The sequence below is a fragment of the Salvelinus alpinus genome, chromosome 1 (assembly GCF_045679555.1).
Source record: "Salvelinus alpinus chromosome 1, SLU_Salpinus.1, whole genome shotgun sequence".
Taxonomy (NCBI): domain Eukaryota; kingdom Metazoa; phylum Chordata; class Actinopteri; order Salmoniformes; family Salmonidae; genus Salvelinus; species Salvelinus alpinus.
Window position 1 is genome coordinate 116596421 of NC_092086.1, and position 21278 is coordinate 116617698.

Consider the following 21278-nt stretch of genomic DNA (forward strand, 5'->3'; position numbering starts at 1 on the left):
TTAAACAGCCTGTCCCTCTCCTCACCTGTTTAAACAGCCTGTCCCTCTCCTCACCTGTTTAAACAGCCTGTAACCTCTCCTCACCATCTCGTCGCCTGTTTAAACAGCCTGTAACCTCTCCTCACCCTCTCGTCGCCTGTTTAAACAGCCTGTAACCTCTCCTCACCCTCTCGTCGTCTGTTTAAACAGCCTGTAACCTCTCCTTACCCTCTCGTCGCCTGTTTAAACAGCCTGTCCCTCTCCTCGCCTGTTTAAACACCCTCTCGTCGCCTGTTTAAACAGCCTGTAACCTCTCCTCACCCTCTCGTCGCCTGTTTAAACAGCCTGTAACCTCTCCTCACCCTCTCGTCGTCTGTTTAAACAGCCTGTAACCTCTCCTCACTCTCTCGTCGTCTGTTTAAACAGCCTGTAACCTCTCCTCACCCTCTCGTCGTCTGTTTAAACAGCCTGTAACCTCTCCTCACCCTCTCGTCGCCTGTTTAAACAACCTGTCCCTCTCCTCACCCTCTCGTCACCTGTTTAAACAGCCTGTAACCTCTCCTCGCCTGTTTAAACAGCCTGTAACCTCTCCTCACCTGTTTAAACAGCCTGTCCCTCTCCTCCTGGGGCGATCCCATGCTCTTGTCCTCTGCCACCATGGCGTCCCTCTTCAGCTCCAGCTCCTGAAGCTTCTCATGTAGTAACACAGCTTCCTGTTTCACCTGGGAGTGATACAGCTCCTACAGACATCACACAGGACAGAGGGGACAGAAGGGATGGAGTCAGTGTGGATGGACGGGCCTAACTACCTGTTTAGTGGACGGCTCTGACTCCCTCTATGGGACCAGTGACATCTACCCTGGTTTAATACAACCACGACGACAATAGACTAAAAGGTTTGTCTGACTAAAATAAACATTTTGCGGGGTTTTCAGGAAATGTATGAACATGATTATTAGATACAGTACCCAATCTATAACCATTAAAACATGCTCTTCAAACCTTGATTTGATCATTGGTCATCATAATGGATATGATTCAGCCCGTGAGTGAGCAAGCTTGTTGATTCAGCCCATGAGTGAGCTTGTTGATTAAACCCATGAGTGAGCCAGCTTGTTGATTCAGCCCATGGGTGAGCCAGCTTGTTGATTCAGCCCATGGGTGAGCCAGCTTGTTGATTCAGCCCATGAGTGAGCCAGCTTGTTGATTCAGCCCATGGGTGAGCCAGCTTGTTGATTCAGCCCATGGGTGAGCCAGCTTGTTGATTCAGCCCATGGGTGAGCCAGCTTGTTGATTCAGCCCATGGGTGAGCCAGCTTGTTGATTCAGCCCATGAGTGAGCGAGCTTGTTGATTCAGCCCATGAGTGAGCGAGCTTGTTGATTCAGCCTATGAGTGAGCGAGCTTGTTGATTCAGCCCATGAGTGAGCGAGCTTGTTGATTCAGCCCATGAGTGAGCCAGCTTGTTGATTCAGCCCGTGGGTGAGCCAGCTTGTTGATTCAGCCTATGAGTGAGCGAGCTTGTTGATTCAGCCCATGAGTGAGCGAGCTTGTTGATTCAGCCCATGAGTGAGCGAGCTTGTTGATTCAGCCTATGAGTGAGCGAGCTTGTTGATTCAGCCCATGAGTGAGCGAGCTTGTTGATTCAGCCCATGAGTGAGCCAGCTTGTTGATTCAGCCCGTGGGTGAGCCAGCTTGTTGATTCAGCCCATGAGTGACCCAGCTTGTTGATTCAGCCCATGAGTGAGCCAGCTTGTTGATTCAGCCCATGAGTGAGCCAGCTTGTTGATTCAGCCCATGAGTGAGCCAGCTTGTTGATTCAGCCCATGAAGACACACACCAGTGACCTGTTTCAAATGAACGTCACCCTGCCAGTTTGGGTGTGCTGTGGTAATAAACACACACAGAGAGGATTGTATTGTGGCTGTGACATCAGAGTACACCATCTCTGTGTCCCAAATAGCACCATATCCCCTTTAAACACTGATCTTTCCATGACATAGACTGACCAGGTGAATCCAGCTGAAAGCTATGATCCCTTATTGATGTCACTTGTTAAATCCACTTCAATCAGTGTAGATGAAGGGGAGGAGATGTGGTTAAAGAAGGATTTTTAAGCCTTGAGACATGGATTGTGTATTTGTGCCATTCAGATGGTGAACGGGCAAGACAAAAGATTGAAGTGCCTTTTAACAGACGCTCTTATCCAGAGCGACTTACAGTCAGTACATTCATCTTCAAATAGCTAGGTGAGACAACCACATATCACAGTCATAGTCAGTACATTCATCTACAGATAGCTAGGTGGGACAACCACATATCACAGTCATAGTCAGTATATTCATCTACAGATAACTAGGTGGGACAACCACATATCACAGTCATAGTCAGTACATTCATCTTCAGATAGCTAGGTGAGACAACCACATATCACAGTCATAGTCAGTACATTCATCTACAGATAGCTAGGTGGGACAACCACATATCACAGTCATAGTCAGTACATTCATCTACAGATAGCTAGGTGGGACAACCACATATCACAGTCATAGTCAGTACATTCATCTCCAGATAGCTAGGTGGGACAACCACATATCACAGTCATAGTCAGTACATTCATCTTCAAATAGCTAGGTGGGACAACCACATATCACAGTCATAGTCAGTACATTCATCTCCAGATAGCTAGGTGAGACAACCACATATCACAGTCATAGTCAGTACATTCATCTCCAGATAGCTAGGTGGGACAACCACATATCACAGTCATAGTCAGTACATTCATCTCCAGATAGCTAGGTGAGACAACCACATATCACAGTCATAGTCAGTACATTCATCTCCAGATAGCTCGGTGGGACAACCACATATCACAGTCATAGTCAGTACATTCATCTCCAGATAGCTCGGTGGGACAACCACATATCACAGTCATAGTCAGTACATTCATCTTCAGATAGCTAGGTGAGACAACCACATATCACAGTCATAGTCAGTACATTCATCTCCAGATAGCTCGGTGGGACAACCACATATCACAGTCATAGTCAGTACATTCATCTCCAGATAGCTAGGTGAGACAACCACATATCACAGTCACAGTCAGTACATTCATCTTCAGATAGCTAGGTGGGACAACCACATATCACAGTCATAGTCAGTACATTCACCTACAGATAGCTAGGTGGGACAACCACATATCACAGTCATAGTCAGTACATTCACCTACAGATAGCTAGGTGGGACAACCACATATCACAGTCACAGTCAGTACATTCATCTTCAGATAGCTAGGTGGGACAACCACATATCACAGTCATAGTCAGTACATTCACCTACAGATAGCTAGGTGGGACAACCACATATCACAGTCATAGTCAGTACATTCATCTCCAGATAGCTAGGTGGGACAACCACATATCACAGTCATAGTCAGTACATTCATCTCCAGATAGCTAGGTGGGACAACCACATATCACAGTCATAGTCAGTACATTCATCTCCAGATAGCTAGGTGAACCAGTCATAGTCAGTACATTTCAAATTACGGGGGGGGGGGGGGGTGAGGGAGTAAGATCATTGAAGGAATAGAGTGCAGAAAGATTATTAAAAGATACTGTTTGAAGGGAATAGGATGCCACTTCGGATGCACCCTACAACTCACTGCTTCAAACGTCTCCTTCCGTGTTATGAGGGTGTCCAGCTCCTCCTGACGACCATCCAGCTCCTGAGGGAAAGACACACAGGAAAACATTAGTCCTTGATACTGACACCTGTTGAGCACGAGGCCGTCTGTCGTTGTTATCTGTACGGCCAGCAGGGGCTGAGTCATGCAGCTTTACTTACTAACAGTTATCACTGGGCATCAAGGACCGCTGTCTGATGGGGTAGCTACTGCTGTCTGATGGGGTAGCTACTGCTGTCTGATGGGGTAGCTACTGCTGTCTGATGGGGTAGCTACTGCTGTCTGATGGGGTAGCTACCGCTGTCTGATGGGGTAGCTACCGCTGTCTGATGGGGTAGCTACTGCTGTCTGATGGGGTAGCTACTCCTGTCTGATGGGGTAGCTACTGCTGTCTGATGGGGTAGCTACTGCTGTCTGATGGGGTAGCTACTCCTGTCTGATGGGGTAGCTACTGCTGTCTGATGGGGTAGCTACTGCTGTCTGATGGGGTAGCTACTGCTGTCTGATGGGGTAGCTACTGCTGTCTGATGGGGTAGCTACTGCTGTCTGATGGGGTAGCTACTGCTGTCTGATGGGGTAGCTACTGCTGTCTGATGGGGTAGCTACTGCTGTCTGATAGGGTAGCTACTGCTGTCTGATAGGGTAGCTACTGCTGTCTGATAGGGTAGCTACTGCTGTCTGATAGGGTAGCTACTGCTGTCTGATAGGGTAGCTACTGCTGTCTGATGGGGTAGCTACCGCTGTCTGATGGGGTAGCTACCGCTGTCTGATGGGGTAGCTACCGCTGTCTGATGGGGTAGCTACTGCTGTCTGATAGGGTAGCTACTGCTGTCTGATAGGGTAGCTACTGCTGTCTGATGGGGTAGCTACTGCTGTCTGATAGGGTAGCTACTGCTGTCTGATGGGGTAGCTACTGCTGTCTGATGGGGTAGCTACTCCTGTCTGATGGGGTAGCTACCGCTGTCTGATGGGGTAGCTACTGCTGTCTGATGGGGTAGCTACTGCTGTCTGATGGGGTAGCTACTCCTGTCTGATGGGGTAGCTACTGCTGTCTGATAGGGTAGCTACTGCTGTCTGATGGGGTAGCTACTCCTGTCTGATGGGGTAGCTACCGCTGTCTGATGGGGTAGCTACTGCTGTCTGATGGGGTAGCTACTGCTGTCTGATAGGGTAGCTACTGCTGTCTGATGGGGTAGCTACCGCTGTCTGATGGGGTAGCTACTGCTGTCTGATGGGGTAGCTACTGCTGTCTGATGGGGTAGCTACTGCTGTCTGATGGGGTAGCTACTCCTGTCTGATGGGGTAGCTACCGCTGTCTGATGGGGTAGCTACCGCTGTCTGATGGGGTAGCTACCGCTGTCTGATGGGGTAGCTACTGCTGTCTGATGGGGTAGCTACTGCTGTCTGATGGGGTAGCTACTGCTGTCTGATGGGGTAGCTACTGCTGTCTGATAGGGTAGCTACCGCTGTCTGATGGGGTAGCTACTGCTGTCTGATGGGGTAGCTACTCCTGTCTGATGGGGTAGCTACTGCTGTCTGATAGGGTAGCTACTGCTGTCTGATGGGGTAGCTACTGCTGTCTGATGGGGTAGCTACTGCTGTCTGATGGGGTAGCTACCGCTGTCTGATGGGGTAGCTACCGCTGTCAGATGGGGCAGCTACTGCTGTCTGATAGGGTAGCTACCGCTGTCTGATGGGGTAGCTACTGCTGTCTGATGGGGCAGCTACTGCTGTCTGCTGTCTGATGGGGTAGCTACTGCTGTCTGATGGGGCAGCTACTGCTGTCTGATGGGGCAGCTACTGCTGTCTGATGGGGCAGCTACTGCTGTCTGATGGGGCAGCTACTGCTGTCTGATGGGGCAGCTACTGCTGTCTGATGGGGCAGCTACTCCTGTCTGATGGGGTAGCTACTCCTGTCTGATGGGGTAGCTACTGCTGTCTGATGGGGTAGCTACTGCTGTCTGATAGGGTAGCTACTGCTGTCTGATGGGGTAGCTACTGCTGTCTGATGGGGTAGCTACTGCTGTCTGATGGGGTAGCTACTGCTGTCTGATGGGGTAGCTACTGCTGTCTGATGGGGTAGCTACTGCTGTCTGATGGGGTAGCTACTCCTGTCTGATGGGGTAGCTACCGCTGTCTGATGGGGTAGCTACTGCTGTCTGATAGGGTAGCTACTGCTGTCTGATAGGGTAGCTACTGCTGTCTGATGGGGTAGCTACTGCTGTCTGATAGGGTAGCTACTGCTGTCTGATGGGGTAGCTACTGCTGTCTGATGGGGTAGCTACTGCTGTCTGATGGGGTAGCTACTGCTGTCTGATGGGGTAGCTACTGCTGTCTGATGGGGTAGCTACTGCTGTCTGATAGGGTAGCTACTGCTGTCTGATGGGGTAGCTACTGCTGTCTGATGGGGTAGCTACCGCTGTCTGATGGGGTAGCTACTGCTGTCTGATGGGGTAGCTACTGCTGTCTGATGGGGTAGCTACTGCTGTCTGATAGGGTAGCTACTGCTGTCTGATGGGGTAGCTACTGCTGTCTGATGGGGTAGCTACTGCTGTCTGATGGGGTAGCTACTGCTGTCTGATGGGGTAGCTACTGCTGTCTGATGGGGTAGCTACTGCTGTCTGATGGGGTAGCTACTGCTGTCTGATAGGGTAGCTACTGCTGTCTGATGGGGTAGCTACTGCTGTCTGATGGGGTAGCTACTGCTGTCTGATGGGGTAGCTACTGCTGTCTGATGGGGTAGCTACCGCTGTCTGATGGGGTAGCTACCGCTGTCTGATGGGGTAGCTACTGCTGTCTGATGGGGTAGCTACTGCTGTCTGATAGGGTAGCTACCGCTGTCTGATGGGGTAGCTACTGCTGATAGGGTAGCTACTCCTGTCTGATAGGGTAGCTACCGCTGTCTGATGGGGTAGCTACTGCTGTCTGCTGTCTGATAGGGTAGCTACTCCTGTCTGATGGGGTAGCTAAAGTAACTGTTCAGTTCCAGAGCAGAGCACATAGAGTTGACCACCACGTGACACATCACTAACTCATCGTGACAAACGTTCAATAAGCCCAGAGTCTCTTCTTTAACCGAAGGACTCCCATCCTCCATTGCCCCGTGGCGTGGCTGTAGACTCCTATCTAAGGCGGTAAGTAGACATTGGAGTCTACAGTCACGTCACAGGGTCACATCCTCCCATCTATTCATAAAGTATCTCAAAGTAGCAGTGCTGATCTAGGATCAGGTGTCCCCCTCCCCTCTCTCCTCCACATACAGTGCCTTCACACTCCTTGACTTATAACACATTTTGTTATTACAGCCTGAATTTCTTGTCACTGGCCTACACACAGTACACCCATCAGCAGGACAACAACCTAAAACACAAGGCTAAATATACACTGGAGTTGGTTACCTCGACGACATTGAATGTTCCCGAGTGTCCTAGTTACGGTTTTGACTTAAATCGGTTTGAAAATCTATGTCAAGACTTGAAGATGGCTGTCTAGCAATAATCAAGAACCAACTTGACAGAGCTTGACTTTTTTGAGAATAAGGTGAAAATATTATACAATACAGGTGTGCAAAGCTCTTAGAGAGAAAGACTCACAGCTGTAATCGCTGACAAAGGGGATTCTAACACGTATTTACTCAGGGGTGTGAATACTTAGGTGAATGAGATATTTCTGTATTTCATTTTCAATACATTTTCAAAAAAATAGATATATATATTTTTTTACTTTGCCATTATGGCGTATTGTGTATATATGAGTTGGGACAAAAATCTAGTGAATAAAATGTTGAATTCAGGCTGTAACACAACAAAATGTGGAATAAGTCAAGGGGGAACAAGTCAAGGGGGAACAAGTCGAGGGGGAACAAGTCGAGGGGGAACAAGTCGAGGGGGAACAAGTCAAGGGGGAACAAGTCAAGGGGGAACAAGTCAAGGGGGAACAAGTCAAGGGGGAACAAGTCAAGGGGGAACAAGTCAAGGGGGAACAAGTCAAGGGGGAACAAGTCAAGGGGGAACAAGTCGAGGGGGAACAAGTCGAGGAGGAACAAGTCGAGGGGGAACAAGTCGAGGAGGAACAAGTCGAGGGGGAACAAGTCGAGGGGGAACAAGTCGAGGGGGAACAAGTCGAGGGGGAACAAGTCGAGGGGGAACAAGTCGAGGGGGAACAAGTCGAGGGGGAACAAGTCGAGGGGTGTGAATACTTTCTAAAAGGCATCTCATTCATTAAGCTCTAAAACACCAAACGGATCCTGAATCAGCTCTGACCTGTAGCAGCTCGTCGTTGCTGGCCTTCATGGCAGCGTACTGGTCCTGTTTGTCTGGAGACATCTTTTTGATGATGTCATCAGCGGCCTGCTTCTCCCTCTCCATCTCCTCCTCCACCGCACGGATCATCTCCTCCTTCCTAAAGAAAGCAGAGGTAGGATCATCTCCTCCTTCCTATAGAAACCAGAGGTAGGATAATGTCTTCCTTCCTATAGAAACCAGAGGTAGGATAATGTCTTCCTTCCTATAGAAACCAGAGGTAGGATAATGTCTTCCTTCCTATAGAAACCAGAGGTAGGATAACGTCTTCCTTCCTATAGAAACCAGAGGTAGGATAATGTCTTCCTTCCTATAGAAACCAGAGGTAGGATAATGTCTTCCTTCCTATAGAAACCAGAGGTAGGATAACGTCTTCCTTCCTATAGAAACCAGAGGTAGGATAACGTCTTCCTTCCTATAGAAACCAGAGGTAGGATAACGTCTTCCTTCCTATAGAAACCAGAGGTAGGATCATCTCCTCCTTCCTATAGAAAGAAGTAGAGACACACTGAAAGATAAGAAGTAACAGACAGAACAAGTAGAGACACGCTGAAAGATAAGAAGTAACAGACAGAACAAGTAGACACGCTGAAAGATAAGAAGTAACAGAAAGAACAAGCAAAAACACACTGAAAGATAAGAAGCAACAGACAGAACAAGTAGAGACACGCTGAAAGATAAGAAGTAACAGACAGAACAAGCAGAGACACGCTGAAAGATAAGAAGTAACAGACAGAACAAGTAGAGACACGCTGAAAGATAAGAAGTAACAGACAGAACAAGTAGAGACACACTGAAAGATAAGAAGTAACAGACAGAACAAGTAGAGACACGCTGAAAGATAAGAAGTAACAGACAGAACAAGTAGAGACACGCTGAAAGATAAGAAGTAACAGACAGAACAAGTAGAGACACGCTGAAAGATAAGAAGTAACAGACAGAACAAGTAGAGACACGCTGAAAGATAAGAAGTAACAGACAGAACAAGTAGAGACACGCTGAAAGATAAGAAGCTCCCGCCTTGCATGCTTTTCTTAGATACATTATTCCAACATTCTTCTTCTTTAAAGCTGGAGTCTTGAGGCATAAATATGTGACAACTCCTTACAGAGAGACCAAACAACTCTTTGAAAAATCCTTTTGTACTTTGTATTGTTGTGGCTGAGGACCAACTGTTGACTACTGGAGGAGCTGGGACTGAGGACCAACTGGTGACTACTGGAGGAGCTGGGACTGAGAACCAACTGGTGACTACTGGAGGAGCTGGGACTGCTGACTACTGGAGGAGCTGGGACTGCTGACTACTGGAGGAGCTGGGACTGAGGACCAACTGGTGACTACTGGAGGAGCTGGGACTGAGGACCAACTGGTGACTACTGGAGGAGCTGGGACTGAGGACCAACTGGTGACTACTGGAGGAGCTGGGACTGAGGACCAACTGGTGACTACTGGAGGAGCTGGGACTGAGGACCAACTGGTGACTACTGGAGGAGCTGGGACTGAGGACCAACTGGTGACTACTGGAGGAGCTGGGACTGAGAACCAACTGGTGACTACTGGAGGAGCTGGGACTGAGGACCAACTGTTGACTACTGGAGGAGCTGGGACTCAGGACCAACTGGTGACTACTGGAGGAGCTGGGACTCAGGACCAACTGGTGACTACTGGAGGAGCTGGGACTCAGGACCAACTGGTGACTACTGGAGGAGCTGGGACTGAGGACCAACTGGTGACTACTGGAGGAGCTGGGACTGAGGACCAACTGTTGACTACTGGAGGAGCTGGGACTGAGGACCAACTGGTGACTACTGGGTCTCCAACAGGTCAAATATAGTGGAGGTCAGGGGTCTCCAACAGGTCAAACATAGTGGAGGTCAGGGGTCTCCAACAGGTCAAATATAGTGGAGGTCAGGGGTCTCCAACAGGTCAAATATAGTGGAGGTCAGGGGTCTCCAACAGGTCAAATATAGTGGAGGTCACTAAGGACCAGGGGAAGAGTTGACAACATAGTGTTCAAGAGAAAGTAGTGCACTATGTTGTCAACTCTTCCCCTGGTATTTAATGTACAAGAGAACATAGTGCACTATGTTGTCAACTCTTCACCTGGTCTTTAGTGTACAAGAGAAAGTAGTGCACTATGTTGTCAACTCTTCCCCTGGTCCTTAGTGTACTAGAGGAAGTAGTGCACTATGTTGTCAACTCTTCCCCTGGTCTTTAGTGTACAAGAGAAAGTAGTGCACTATGTTGTCAACTCTTCCCCTGGTCTTTAGTGTACAAGAGAAAGTAGTGCACTATGTTGTCAACTCTTCCCCTGGTCCTTAGTGTACAAGAGAAAGTAGTGCACTATGTTGTCAACTCTTCCCCTGGTCCTGAGAGAGAAAGTAGTGCACTATGTTGTCAACTCTTCCCCTGGTCCTGAGAGAGAAAGTAGTGCACTATGTTGTCAACTCTTCCCTGGTCCTTAGTGTACAAGAGGAAGTAGTGCACTAAGTTGTCAACTCTTCCCCTGGTCCTTAGTGAACAAGAGAATGTAGTGCACTAAGGACCAGGGGAAGAGTTGACAACATAGTGCACTACTTTCTCTTGTACACCAAGGACCCAGGAAAGAGTTGCAGGGGAGAAGAGAAGAGGAGAATGTTCCTATTTGAAAGCTAGAAAATGAGTTGCTCACGACATGCTCATTTTTTTTTTTAAAGTAGCTCTCATGTTAGAAAAGGTTGGAGACCCCTGGTGTAGGTCGTCTAAGGTTTTGTCATATTAAATAAATATTTGAGTACTTACTCTCGTCTTTCTGTGAATATCACATCCATACTTTGAGCCTCTCGGTCGTTCTGTGCTTTCAACTACACAAACATAGTATGCAAATGGTCAGGGTTAGGACTGAACTAAACGTATCCTATCTTGGAGACAATTCACTAAATGACCAAATGACCAAATGTGACCAAATGTAGTTACCATATTGAAGTCATTTATGACATCCTCCATCTCAGTGTTGGTGTTCAACTTGTCTACTAGCTGAAATTTAAATTTAAAAAAGGGGTAACAGCAGTGTTAAGTACATCCTAAAATAATAACATCATATCGTCTTCATCAAATAGACCCGTGTGTCCCTTTACCATGTTGTAATCTGCCAGTTGTCCCTGTAGATCCTTCAGTTCACCAGCAAGTCCTTCTGCTCTGCAGGGGATAAAACAACAGGACCATTAGAGACCATCCATATAAACCTTGGATGATGAAAACATGAGAACCAATTGACGATAAAAAAATAAAAAAAGGGTGTCTCTGAGTTGTCGATACAAAACAACCCAAGGCCTATTTGTGCATCGTGTATTTCCTCGCTGATTACTTTACCTTTTCTCATAGGAGAGGTAAACAGAGTTCTCCTGATTGAAGGTGTCGATCTCTTTCTGCAGTTTGCTGGTCTCTGTTGTCAGTTCGTTGATCTTACTCCTGTTGAGTCACATAGGAAGACCATTACACATGGCGATACAGTATTCAACACGTGGTTCTATATCTTCTATTCAGCCTTACCTGAGAAGGCCAAGGTAGTAGGATTTATCCAGAATCTGCCTCTGAGGTCCTGGAAAATAAGAGCGAGAGATCTCATGTCATGACAGACAGATGAGAAAATAATTTGTGTGTGAGACAAGACTTCGATACCAAAATCATCACATTAAGTTGTGTTTTTATATGGAGGTCCTAAACTGTTGTATGTATATATTTTACCAGAGAGGGGGCGAAGAACACATTTTGGGGAGTGTGCCACACATTAACGTGGACTGATGTCTGAGGAAAGATATGGCTGGTGAATACAATGAGCGTACAAAACATTAAGAACACCTGCTCTTTCCATGACATACAGACTGTTCAGCTGAATCCAGGTGAAAGTTATGATCCTCAATTGAAGTCACCTGTTAAATCCAGTTCAATTAGTGTAGATGAAGGGGAGGAGACGGGTTAAAGAAGGATTTTTAAGCCTTGAGACATGGATTGTGTATGTGTGCCATTCAGAGGGTGAACGGGCAAGACAAAATATTTAAGTGCCTTTGAACGGGGTATGGTAGTAGGTTCCAGGCACACCGGGTTGAGTGTGTCAAGAACTGCAAGGTTGCTGGGTTTTTCTACACTCAACAGTGTCCTGTGTGTATCTAGAATGGTCCATCGTCCAAAGGACATCCAGCCAACTGGACACAACTGTGGAAACATATTTTAGTCAACATGAACCAGAATCCCTGTGGAACTGAGGCTGTTCTGAGGGCAAAAGGAGGGGGGAGGTTGGGAACTCAATATTAGGAAGGTGTTCCTAATGTTTTGTATAGTCAATGTATTTAAACCCTGGATTTCTGATGCTATGTATTGGCCATAGAGGGAACATCTTTTAGTCAACATGGGCTAGAATCCCTGTGGAACTGAGGCTGTTCTGAGGGCAAAGGAGGGTGCAACACAATATAATGTTTTGTACACTCAGTGTATATAACAGGTGTACAATACGGGTGTATAATACAGGTGAATAATACGGGTGTATAATATGGGTGAATAATACGGGTGAATAATACGGGTGAATAATATGGGTGTATAATACGGGTGAATAATACGGGTGAATAATACGGGTGAATAATACGGGTGAATAATACGGGTGTATAATACGGGTGAATAATACGGGTGAATAATACGGGTGAATAATACGGGTGAATAATACGGGTGTATAATACGGGTGAATAATACGGGTGTATAATACGGGTGAATAATACGGGTGAATAATACGGGTGAATAATACGGGTGAATAATACGGGTGAATAATACGGGTGAATAATACGGGTGAATAATACGGGTGTATAATACGGGTGAATAATACGGGTGAATAATACGGGTGTATAATACGGGTGTATAATATGGGTGTATAATACGGGTGTATAATACGGGTGAATAATACGGGTGTATAATACGGGTGTATAATATGGGTGAATAATACGGGTGTATAATACGGGTGTATAATATGGGTGAATAATACGGGTGTATAATACGGGTGAATAATACGGGTGTATAATACGGGTGTATAATACGGGTGTATAATATGGGTGAATAATACGGGTGTATAATATGGGTGTATAATATGGGTGAATAATACGGGTGTATAATATGGGTGTATAATATGGGTGTATAATATGGGTTTATAATATGGGTGAATAATACGGGTGTATAATACGGGTGTATAATATGGGTGTATAATACGGGTGTATAATATGGGTGTATAATACGGGTGTATAATATGGGTGAATAATACGGGTGTATAATATGGGTTTATAATATGGGTGAATAATACGGGTGTATAATATGGGTGAATAATACGGGTGTATAATATGGGTGTATAATACGGGTGTATAATATGGGTGTATAATACGGGTGTATAATATGGGTGAATAATACGGGTGTACAATATGGGTGAATAATACGGGTGTATAATACGGGTGTATAATATGGGTGAATAATACGGGTGTATAATATGGGTGAATAATACGGGTGTATAATATGGGTGAATAATACGGGTGTATAATATGGGTGAATAATATGGGTGAAAAATACAGGTCAATAATACAGGTTTATAATACGGGTGTATAATATGGGTGAATAACACAGGTTTATAATACGGGTGTATAATACGGGTTTATAATATGGGTGAATAACACAGGTTTATAATACGGGTGTATAATACGGGTTTATAATATGGGTGAATAACACAGGTTTATAATATGGGCGAAAAATACAGGTCAATAATACGGGTGTGTAATACGGGTGTATAATCCAGGTCAAAATAACGGGTGAATAATGCGGGTTTATAATACAGGTCAATAATACGTGTGTATAATATGTGTGAATAATACAGGTGTATAATTCAGGTGGTTAATACGGGTAAATAATACAGGTCAACAATACAGGTGTATAATACGGGTGTATAATACAGGTCAATAATAATACTGTACCCTTCATGCCAGTCTTCATGCCGCTCAGGCCCTGCTGGGTGACTGGCCGGTCTGCCACTTTAATTTGAGCAGAGAGAACACCAGGGGTCCCGAGGGCTCCTCCTCTGGTTCCAGGACGCCCAGTACCCGGAACAATCTACACATTACACACAACACATTATTCAACTAGAAATGCTGCTTAGATTCCACTTTTAAAAACAAACTAGAAAGGAGCTACAATTTATAAATGATTTTAAATAGCTAGCATACATAATGTACTACCTATCTACTTTAAATCATCTCTAAGCATATAGCTACACAGGGTTGTCCCAGGATTTTTTAACAAGGTGGTACTGCTAAGTACAGCGGAGGGAGGGGTAGGCCTGAAGGTGACCCCCCTTAGACTCAGAGAATTTTTATTTATTTTTTAAAACACCTGTAACTGCCATTTCCTGCAATCTAGAGCAACAAATGGCCTTAAAACAGATGATGTTAGAACAGTGGCGCAGCCAGTCCACAAGGTGGAGCAGCCCCCCTCTTACATTCTTTGGGGAGAACCCTGCTACAGTGCCATGTGAAAGTCTTACAGACGCCTTGCAATTGTCACATTTTCCTGCCTTAAATTGAAATCTAAAAAGGATAACTTTTTTCTTCTTCTGATCTTCACAACCTGCTCCACATTTCCAAAGTGAAAGAAAAAGTATAGAACATTTTCAAAATTAATTTAATTGTTTTTTTTTTAACGAAGATATCTTGAATGCATACAGTGCCTTGCAAAAGGATTCATCCCCTTGGTGTTTTTCCTATTTTGTTGCATTACAACCTGTAATTTAAATAGATTTTTTATTTGGATTTAATATAACGGACATGCACAAAATAGTCCAAATTGGTGAAGTGAAATGAAACATTTTTACTTGTTTCAATTTTTTTTTTAAATAAACAATAGTAAAAGTGGGGGGGGGGGTTCACATGTATTCACCCCCTTTGCTATGAAGCCCCTAAATAAGATCTGGTGCAACCAATTACCTTCAGAAGTCACATAATAAAGTCCACCTGTGTGCAATCTAAGTGTCACATGATCTGTCAAATGATCTCAGTATATATATACACCTGTTCTGAAAGGCCCCAGAGTCTGCAACACCACTAAGCAAGGGGCACCACCAAGCAAGCGGCACCATGAAGACCAAGGAGCTCTCCAAAGAGGTCAGGGACAAAGTTGTGGAGAAGTACAGATCAGGGTTGGGTTATAAAAAAATATCAGAAACTTTGAACATCCCACGGAGCACCATTAAATACATTATTAAAAAATGGAAAGAATATGGCACCACAACAAACCTGCCAAGAGAGGGCCGCCCACCAAAACTCACGGACCAGGCAAGGAGGGCATTAATCAGAGAGGCAAGAAAGAGACCAAAGATAACCCTGAAGGAGCTGCAAAGCTCCACAGCGGAGATGGGAGTATCTGTCCATAGAACCACTTTGAGCCGTACACTCCACAGAGTTGGGCTTTACGGAAGAGTGGTCACATTGCTAAAGAAAAAAATAAGCGAACATGTTTGGTGTTCGCCAAAAGGCATGTGGGAGACTCCCCAAACATATGGAAGAAGGTACTCTGGTCAGATGAGACTAAAATTGAGCTTTTTGGTCATCAAGGAAAATGCTATGTCAGGCACAAACCCAAAACCTCTCATCACCCCGAGAGCACCATTCACACAGTGAAGTATTGTGGTGGCAGCATCATTGCTGTGGGGATGTTTTTCATCAGCAGGGACTGGGAAACTGGTCAGAATTGAAGGAATGATGGATGGCGCTAAATACAGGGAGATTCTTGAGGGAAACCTGTTTCAGTTTTCCAGAGATTTGACACTGGGATGGAGGTTCACCTTCCAGCAGGACAATGACCCTAAGCATACTGCTAAAGCAACACTCGAGTGGTTTAAGGGGAAACATTTAAATGTCTTGGAACTGCCTAGTCAAAGCCCAGACCTCAATCCAATTGAGAATCTGTGGTATAACGTAAAGATTGCTGTACACCAGAGGAACCCCTCCAACTTGAAGGCGCTGGAGCAGTTTTGCCTTGAAGAATGGGCAAAAATCCCAGTGGCTAGATGTGCCAAGCTTATAGAGACATACCCAAAGAGACTTGCAGCTGTAATTGCTGCAAAAGGTGGCTCTACAAAGTATTGACTTTGGGTAGGTGAATAGTTATGCACGCTCAAGTTCTGTTTTTTTTTTGTCTTATTTCTTGTTTGTTTCACAATAAAAAACATTTTGCATCTTCAAAGTGGTAGGTATGTTGTGTAAATCAAATGAGACAAACCCCCCCAAAATCTATTTTAATTCCAGGTTTTAAGGCAACAAAATAGGAAAAATACCAAAGGGGGTGAATACTTTCACAAGACACTGTATGTTTTCAAACAAGTTAATACTTGGTGGAAACACCTTCGGCAGCAATTACAGCTGTAAACTAAATTAAAACTATTCAGACCCTTTACTTAGCACTTTGTTGAAGCACCGTTGGCAGCGATTACAGCCTCAAGTCTTCCTGGGTATGATGCTACAAGTTTGGCACACCTGTATTTGGGGAGTTTCTCCCATTCTTCTCTGCAGATCCTCAAGCTCTGTCAGGTTGGATAGGGAGCGTTGCTGCACAGCTATTTTCAGGTCTCTCCAGAGATGTTCAATTGGGTTCAGGTCCGGGCTCCGGATGGGTCACTCAAGGACATTCAGAGACTTGTCCCAAAGTCACTCCTGCGTTTTCTTGGCTGTGTGCTTAGAGTTGCCCCATTCTGTGGTCCTGAGCGCTCTGGAGCAGGTTTTTCATCAAGGATCTCTCTGTACTTTGCTCCGTTCATCTTTCCCTCAATCCTGATTAGTCTCCCAGTCCCTGCCGCTGAATAACATCCCAACAGCATGATGCTGACACCACCATGCTTCACCGTAGGGATGGTGCCAGGTTTCCTCCAGACGTGACGCTTGGCATTCAGGCCAAAGAGTTCAATCTTGGTTTCATCAGACCAGAGAATCTTGTTTCTTATGGTCTGAGAGTCCTTTAGGTGCCTTTTGGCAAACTCCAAGCGGGCTGTCATGTGCCTTTTACTGAGGAGTGGCTTCCGTCTGGCCCCTCTACCATAAAGGCCTGCTTGGTGGAGTGATGCAGAGATGGTTGTCCTTCTGGAAGATTCTCCCATCTCCACAGAGGAACTATGGAGCACTGTCAGAGAGACCATCGGGTTCTTGGTCACTCCCTGACCGATTGCTCAGTTTGGTCGGGCGGCCAGCTCTAGGAAGAGTCTTGGTGGTTCCAAACTTCTACCATTTAAGAATGATGGAGGCCACTGTGTTCTTGCGGACCTTCAATGCTGCAGAATTATTTTTGTTACCCTTCTCCTGATCATGCCTCGACACAATCCTGCCTTTGACCTCATGGCTTGGTTTTTGCTCTGACATGCAATGTCAACTGTGGAACCTTATATAGACAGCTGTGTGCATTTCAAAATCATGTCAAATCTATTGCATTTACCGCAGGTGGACTCCAATCAAGTTGTAGAAACATTTCAAGGATGATCAATGGAAACAGGATGCACCTGAGCTTAATTTCAAGTGTCATAGCAATGGGTCTGAATACTTATATACATTTTGAAGAACCTGTTTTCTCTTTGTCATTATGGAGTATTGTGTGTCGTTTGATGAGGAACATGTTTTATTTCATCCTTTTTAGAATAAGGCTGTAATGTAACAAAATGTGGGAAAGTCAAGGGGTCTGAATATTTTCCCGATTTTTACATTTTTTTTTATTTAACTAGGCAAGTCAGTTAAGAACAAATTCTTATTTACAATAACGGCCTACCCCGGCTAAACTCAGACGACGCCGGGCCAATTGTGCCCCGCCCTATGGGACTCCCAATCACGAATGTGATGCAGCCTGGATTCGAACCAGGTACTGCAATGACGCCTCTTGTACTGAGATGCAGTGTCTTAGACCACTGCCCCACTCTGGAGCCCCGAGTGCACAGTAAATCTGTTTGAAAATCAGAAACAAGGTTTGAATATTGCTGTCCATCAATGATTCTCAACCAAACTCAATAAGCTTGAGAAAATTTTACAACAATGGATATATGTTGCCATTGGAGTTGTCCAGAGTTGGTAGGATCGTATTCAAAGTCTTTTTCAGCTGTATTTTCTGCCAAAGGTGCTTGCACCAAGTATTAACTCTGGGGCGTGAAGACATCTTTGTTTATTTATTTTTTGAAAATATTCTCTACTTTTTCTTTTACTTTGACAACGTGGCGCAGGATGTGTAGATCTGTAGGGAAACATTTTCAATTTTAATCCCTTTTTAGATTTAATTTTAAGCCAGCAAAATAGGGTGTGTAGACTTTCATTAGGAACTGTACTGTATGTCCATACGCTACAGAAGGTGTGTAAAGGGTGATGATAGTTAGTCAGGAATCTGCAAGAAAACATAAAAACTGTGACTTGGCTTTACCCCAGTTCCGACCCTAATGGCTGTGGGTGGAGGTCTGATGGTAGTTGGAGGTCTCCCAGTCCCTGGTACTAGAGACCCCCGACTCATCGGTCTACCTGACGGTGGCCTCTGGCTCGCCATCTCTTCACTGGTTTCTCTTCTCACCACAAAATCCTGCAGGAGAAAATCAGTCTTTCAACGACAAGCAACTGCCTGGAGTAACGTTAGCAAAGCTAAACTAAACAGAGGCATGGTGCATTTCCGAGCGATGTACCGTTAGTTAGCTTAGTTACTAGTAACGTGTTAGCTAGCTAGGCTAATGTTAGCTGGATGTTGCTAGCTAGTTTGCTAATGAAACCGTTGTCTCTTGTGTCGACAACTTCAAGGTAGCTATAATGCATAATATAAGTGTACCGACTTACCTCGTGTTTTGTATAGGTGTCAAACCGCTCAATATGATTGACTGTAAATTGATTGTTTGTATTTTTGTTGTAGCAATCAAGCTACGAGTACACTTCTTTTGACGTTACCACAGCAACCAACCATTACCGCGAGACTTTGGGGGAAATCTCTGAGAAGTGGAATCCCTCTGCAAAACCCTGCCCTTCGTGACCACTGACTTATGAAACGTTTACTAACACATCAAAGACATTCTTCTTTAGTCCAGTGGAGGGCGCAACAAGTCTACATTTTGTATATTGCCTCTAATTTATGAGGGCGAGGGTTAAAAAGCTACTGCGCATGTACGTGCACTATGCTCCGCCATCCAGTGGGGTAATCGTCTTCCTCTTTGGAGAGAACTTCGCCTGCCTATGCATTGGATTTGATTATATTTGTGTTTCGGTCCTCGGTATGGACTCTCAAAAAGTAAGTGTACCCGGCGTATTAGGAACCGATATCGATGATGATTCGGTCGTCAGCTGTGCATGCCATAATACTGGAAACATTGTGTACGGCTTTCAAGCTTCACGGTTAGTCGAAGTGATAGTTGTATGTAACGAGACGAGCTTGCTGAGAACGAACATTAGTCCAACATTACGTGATTTTTGTCATTGTTTATCACCAATATGCGTGATGCTTTAGGGCTGAAAACATGTTCACAGTCGTTCTGTTGCTTAAGAAGAATCTGTTGACTTTGTATCAGAAAATATCTAGTTTCCATGTTTCTTTCGAACGTTTCCTTCTGGTTATTCTCCAATGACTGGTATTCACACGTCTTTCATGTGACAGAGCACAGCTCCTCTACCCAGCAATGATTTGGCACATTTGACATTGATCTTGTTATTGAAATATGATGACACACTTCTGTAAAGTAATTCACTTCCTAATTTCTTTTGTGGTTTTGACAGTCACAGTAGGTGTCAAAGTTATTCATGTCTTATTATACAGCTTTGCATGTCCTATAGGCTGTTTGTTTATTTGTCTGCCACTTTAGGTCTGACCGTCTGTTATTGCAACAATAACAAAACATCATATCATTATAAAGTCAATATTTGTGGTTACACGTCTTTCGTGGACTTGTCATGCATCTCAGAATATTACAATATATTTTTGAAGTCGTCCTGAAAAAATAAACAATTTGTTATGAAATGTCAGACACATTGCTTTAAGTCTGTTGTCAAGGGCCTATAGCAACCGGATGGGCTTATCGTTTGTATTTGTTTTCTGTTTGTTATCAGCATAACTAGGGTGTGACTATCTAACAGGAAATTACCTGTATGGCTACCTCTCCTTTCTACCGAAATAATAAAAGGAGGAAGGAAAGATGTACATGAAAAAGAGAGTATAGCCTTTAGCACGTGCTGTCAACCTAAGCTTCTTCTAAGTCTATTACTCAGTCAGAGGGAGAGAGAGTTAGAGAGAGAGAGAGGTCACACCAGTGGTACAGGTCTATTATAACCCTCAGTCAGAGAGGAGAGGTGTGACATCATTCTGAAAGGCACAGGGGCGCTCAAGAAGGAAGTGGCACTAGTTGTGAGCCAGCACCTCAGACAGATGGGAGGGCAGACAGACAGTATATTGTCAGTAGTTGTCAATCTCCAATAGAAACCATTACTGTTCGATTTGGCTGGGGTTTGAGTTAGTCGTTCATCAATGTTTTGTATTTGTTCAGTGCTAGAGAGTCGTGTACAGTAAAGGAACTTCATACAGCCACGCACCTGGAAATTCATTTTAGTTTCAGATTTAATTTTTTTGTTGTTGAATCAAACCACTTTTCCCTCCTTCCACTTGACTTTTAAAACCAACTCACCATGTTTGAGCTCTGTCATTTAGGCTCCTGACGTTTTGACAGTGTTTTACAGTGGAGTGTCCATTGGGCTGAACAGAATGCTACTGAAATAGATACAGGCCTGAGGCCAGCATTGAGTTGACATGTGTTTCCTAGGCAGGGGCCTTTGCTGTGGTTACAGTATCCAGTCCACTACTACTGGTAGTGGCCACAGCTCAAGTAGTAGTATTATTTCTATTCACAGCATAAAATGGCTAGTAGACTGTTTCTGAGTACTGCAGATCCTGCTCTTTTTAGAGCCAATTAGGCTTACACGTCAAACATCCTTCCTCCATACTCCACTTACTCCATGTTGATCTTCCATAACATGTTTTAAATAGGAATAAATAGGTTGCCATACCAGACACAGCCCTAGGAAATGTCCACAAAGGTTTTTTTGCTGTGTATCTCTACTGTGAAATAGCTTGTTGGGAGTAGTTTTAAGTCCTGTTAAACCCCTGCCTTTTGTAGCTGACGTGTATCTGCTACTGCTGTAACACTGCTGTTATGTGTAGGACTGCAAGCTACTGCTGTTATGTGTAGGTCTACAAGCTACTGCTGTAACACTGCTGTTATGTGTAGGTCTACAAGCTACTGCTGTTATGTGTAGGCCTACAA

The 21278-nt window shown here is 44.9% G+C and overlaps 2 protein-coding genes across 4 annotated transcripts in view; one reads left to right on the forward strand and one right to left on the reverse strand.

Moving 5' to 3' along the window:
• ift74 (intraflagellar transport 74) overlaps window positions 1-18964 on the reverse strand; it is a 63946-nt gene extending 44982 nt beyond the window's left edge. The window contains exons 1-11 of the mRNA XM_071342517.1: window positions 18814-18964; window positions 18413-18565; window positions 13945-14080; window positions 11495-11543; window positions 11315-11413; window positions 11080-11140; window positions 10919-10978; window positions 10745-10806; window positions 7925-8063; window positions 3642-3704; window positions 576-719 (exon numbers count right to left, since the gene is read on the reverse strand). Of these exons, the coding sequence (XP_071198618.1) occupies window positions 576-719; window positions 3642-3704; window positions 7925-8063; window positions 10745-10806; window positions 10919-10978; window positions 11080-11140; window positions 11315-11413; window positions 11495-11543; window positions 13945-14080; window positions 18413-18532 (933 nt within the window). The 5' untranslated portion in view covers window positions 18533-18565; window positions 18814-18964. The remainder of the gene's footprint in view (window positions 1-575; window positions 720-3641; window positions 3705-7924; window positions 8064-10744; window positions 10807-10918; window positions 10979-11079; window positions 11141-11314; window positions 11414-11494; window positions 11544-13944; window positions 14081-18412; window positions 18566-18813) is intronic.
• A 142-nt stretch (window positions 18965-19106) lies between these two features.
• The window catches only part of LOC139539504 (FSD1-like protein), a 79727-nt gene continuing 77555 nt past the window's right edge, over window positions 19107-21278 (forward strand). For 2 of the 3 annotated variants that reach the window (XM_071342532.1, XM_071342542.1), the window contains exon 1: window positions 19108-19258. In XM_071342532.1, coding sequence (XP_071198633.1) covers window positions 19133-19258 — 126 coding nt within the window. In that variant the 5' untranslated portion in view covers window positions 19108-19132. Of the gene's footprint in view, window positions 19259-21278 lie in introns of all 3 variants that reach the window. The other variant, XM_071342549.1, reaches the window with a different exon arrangement.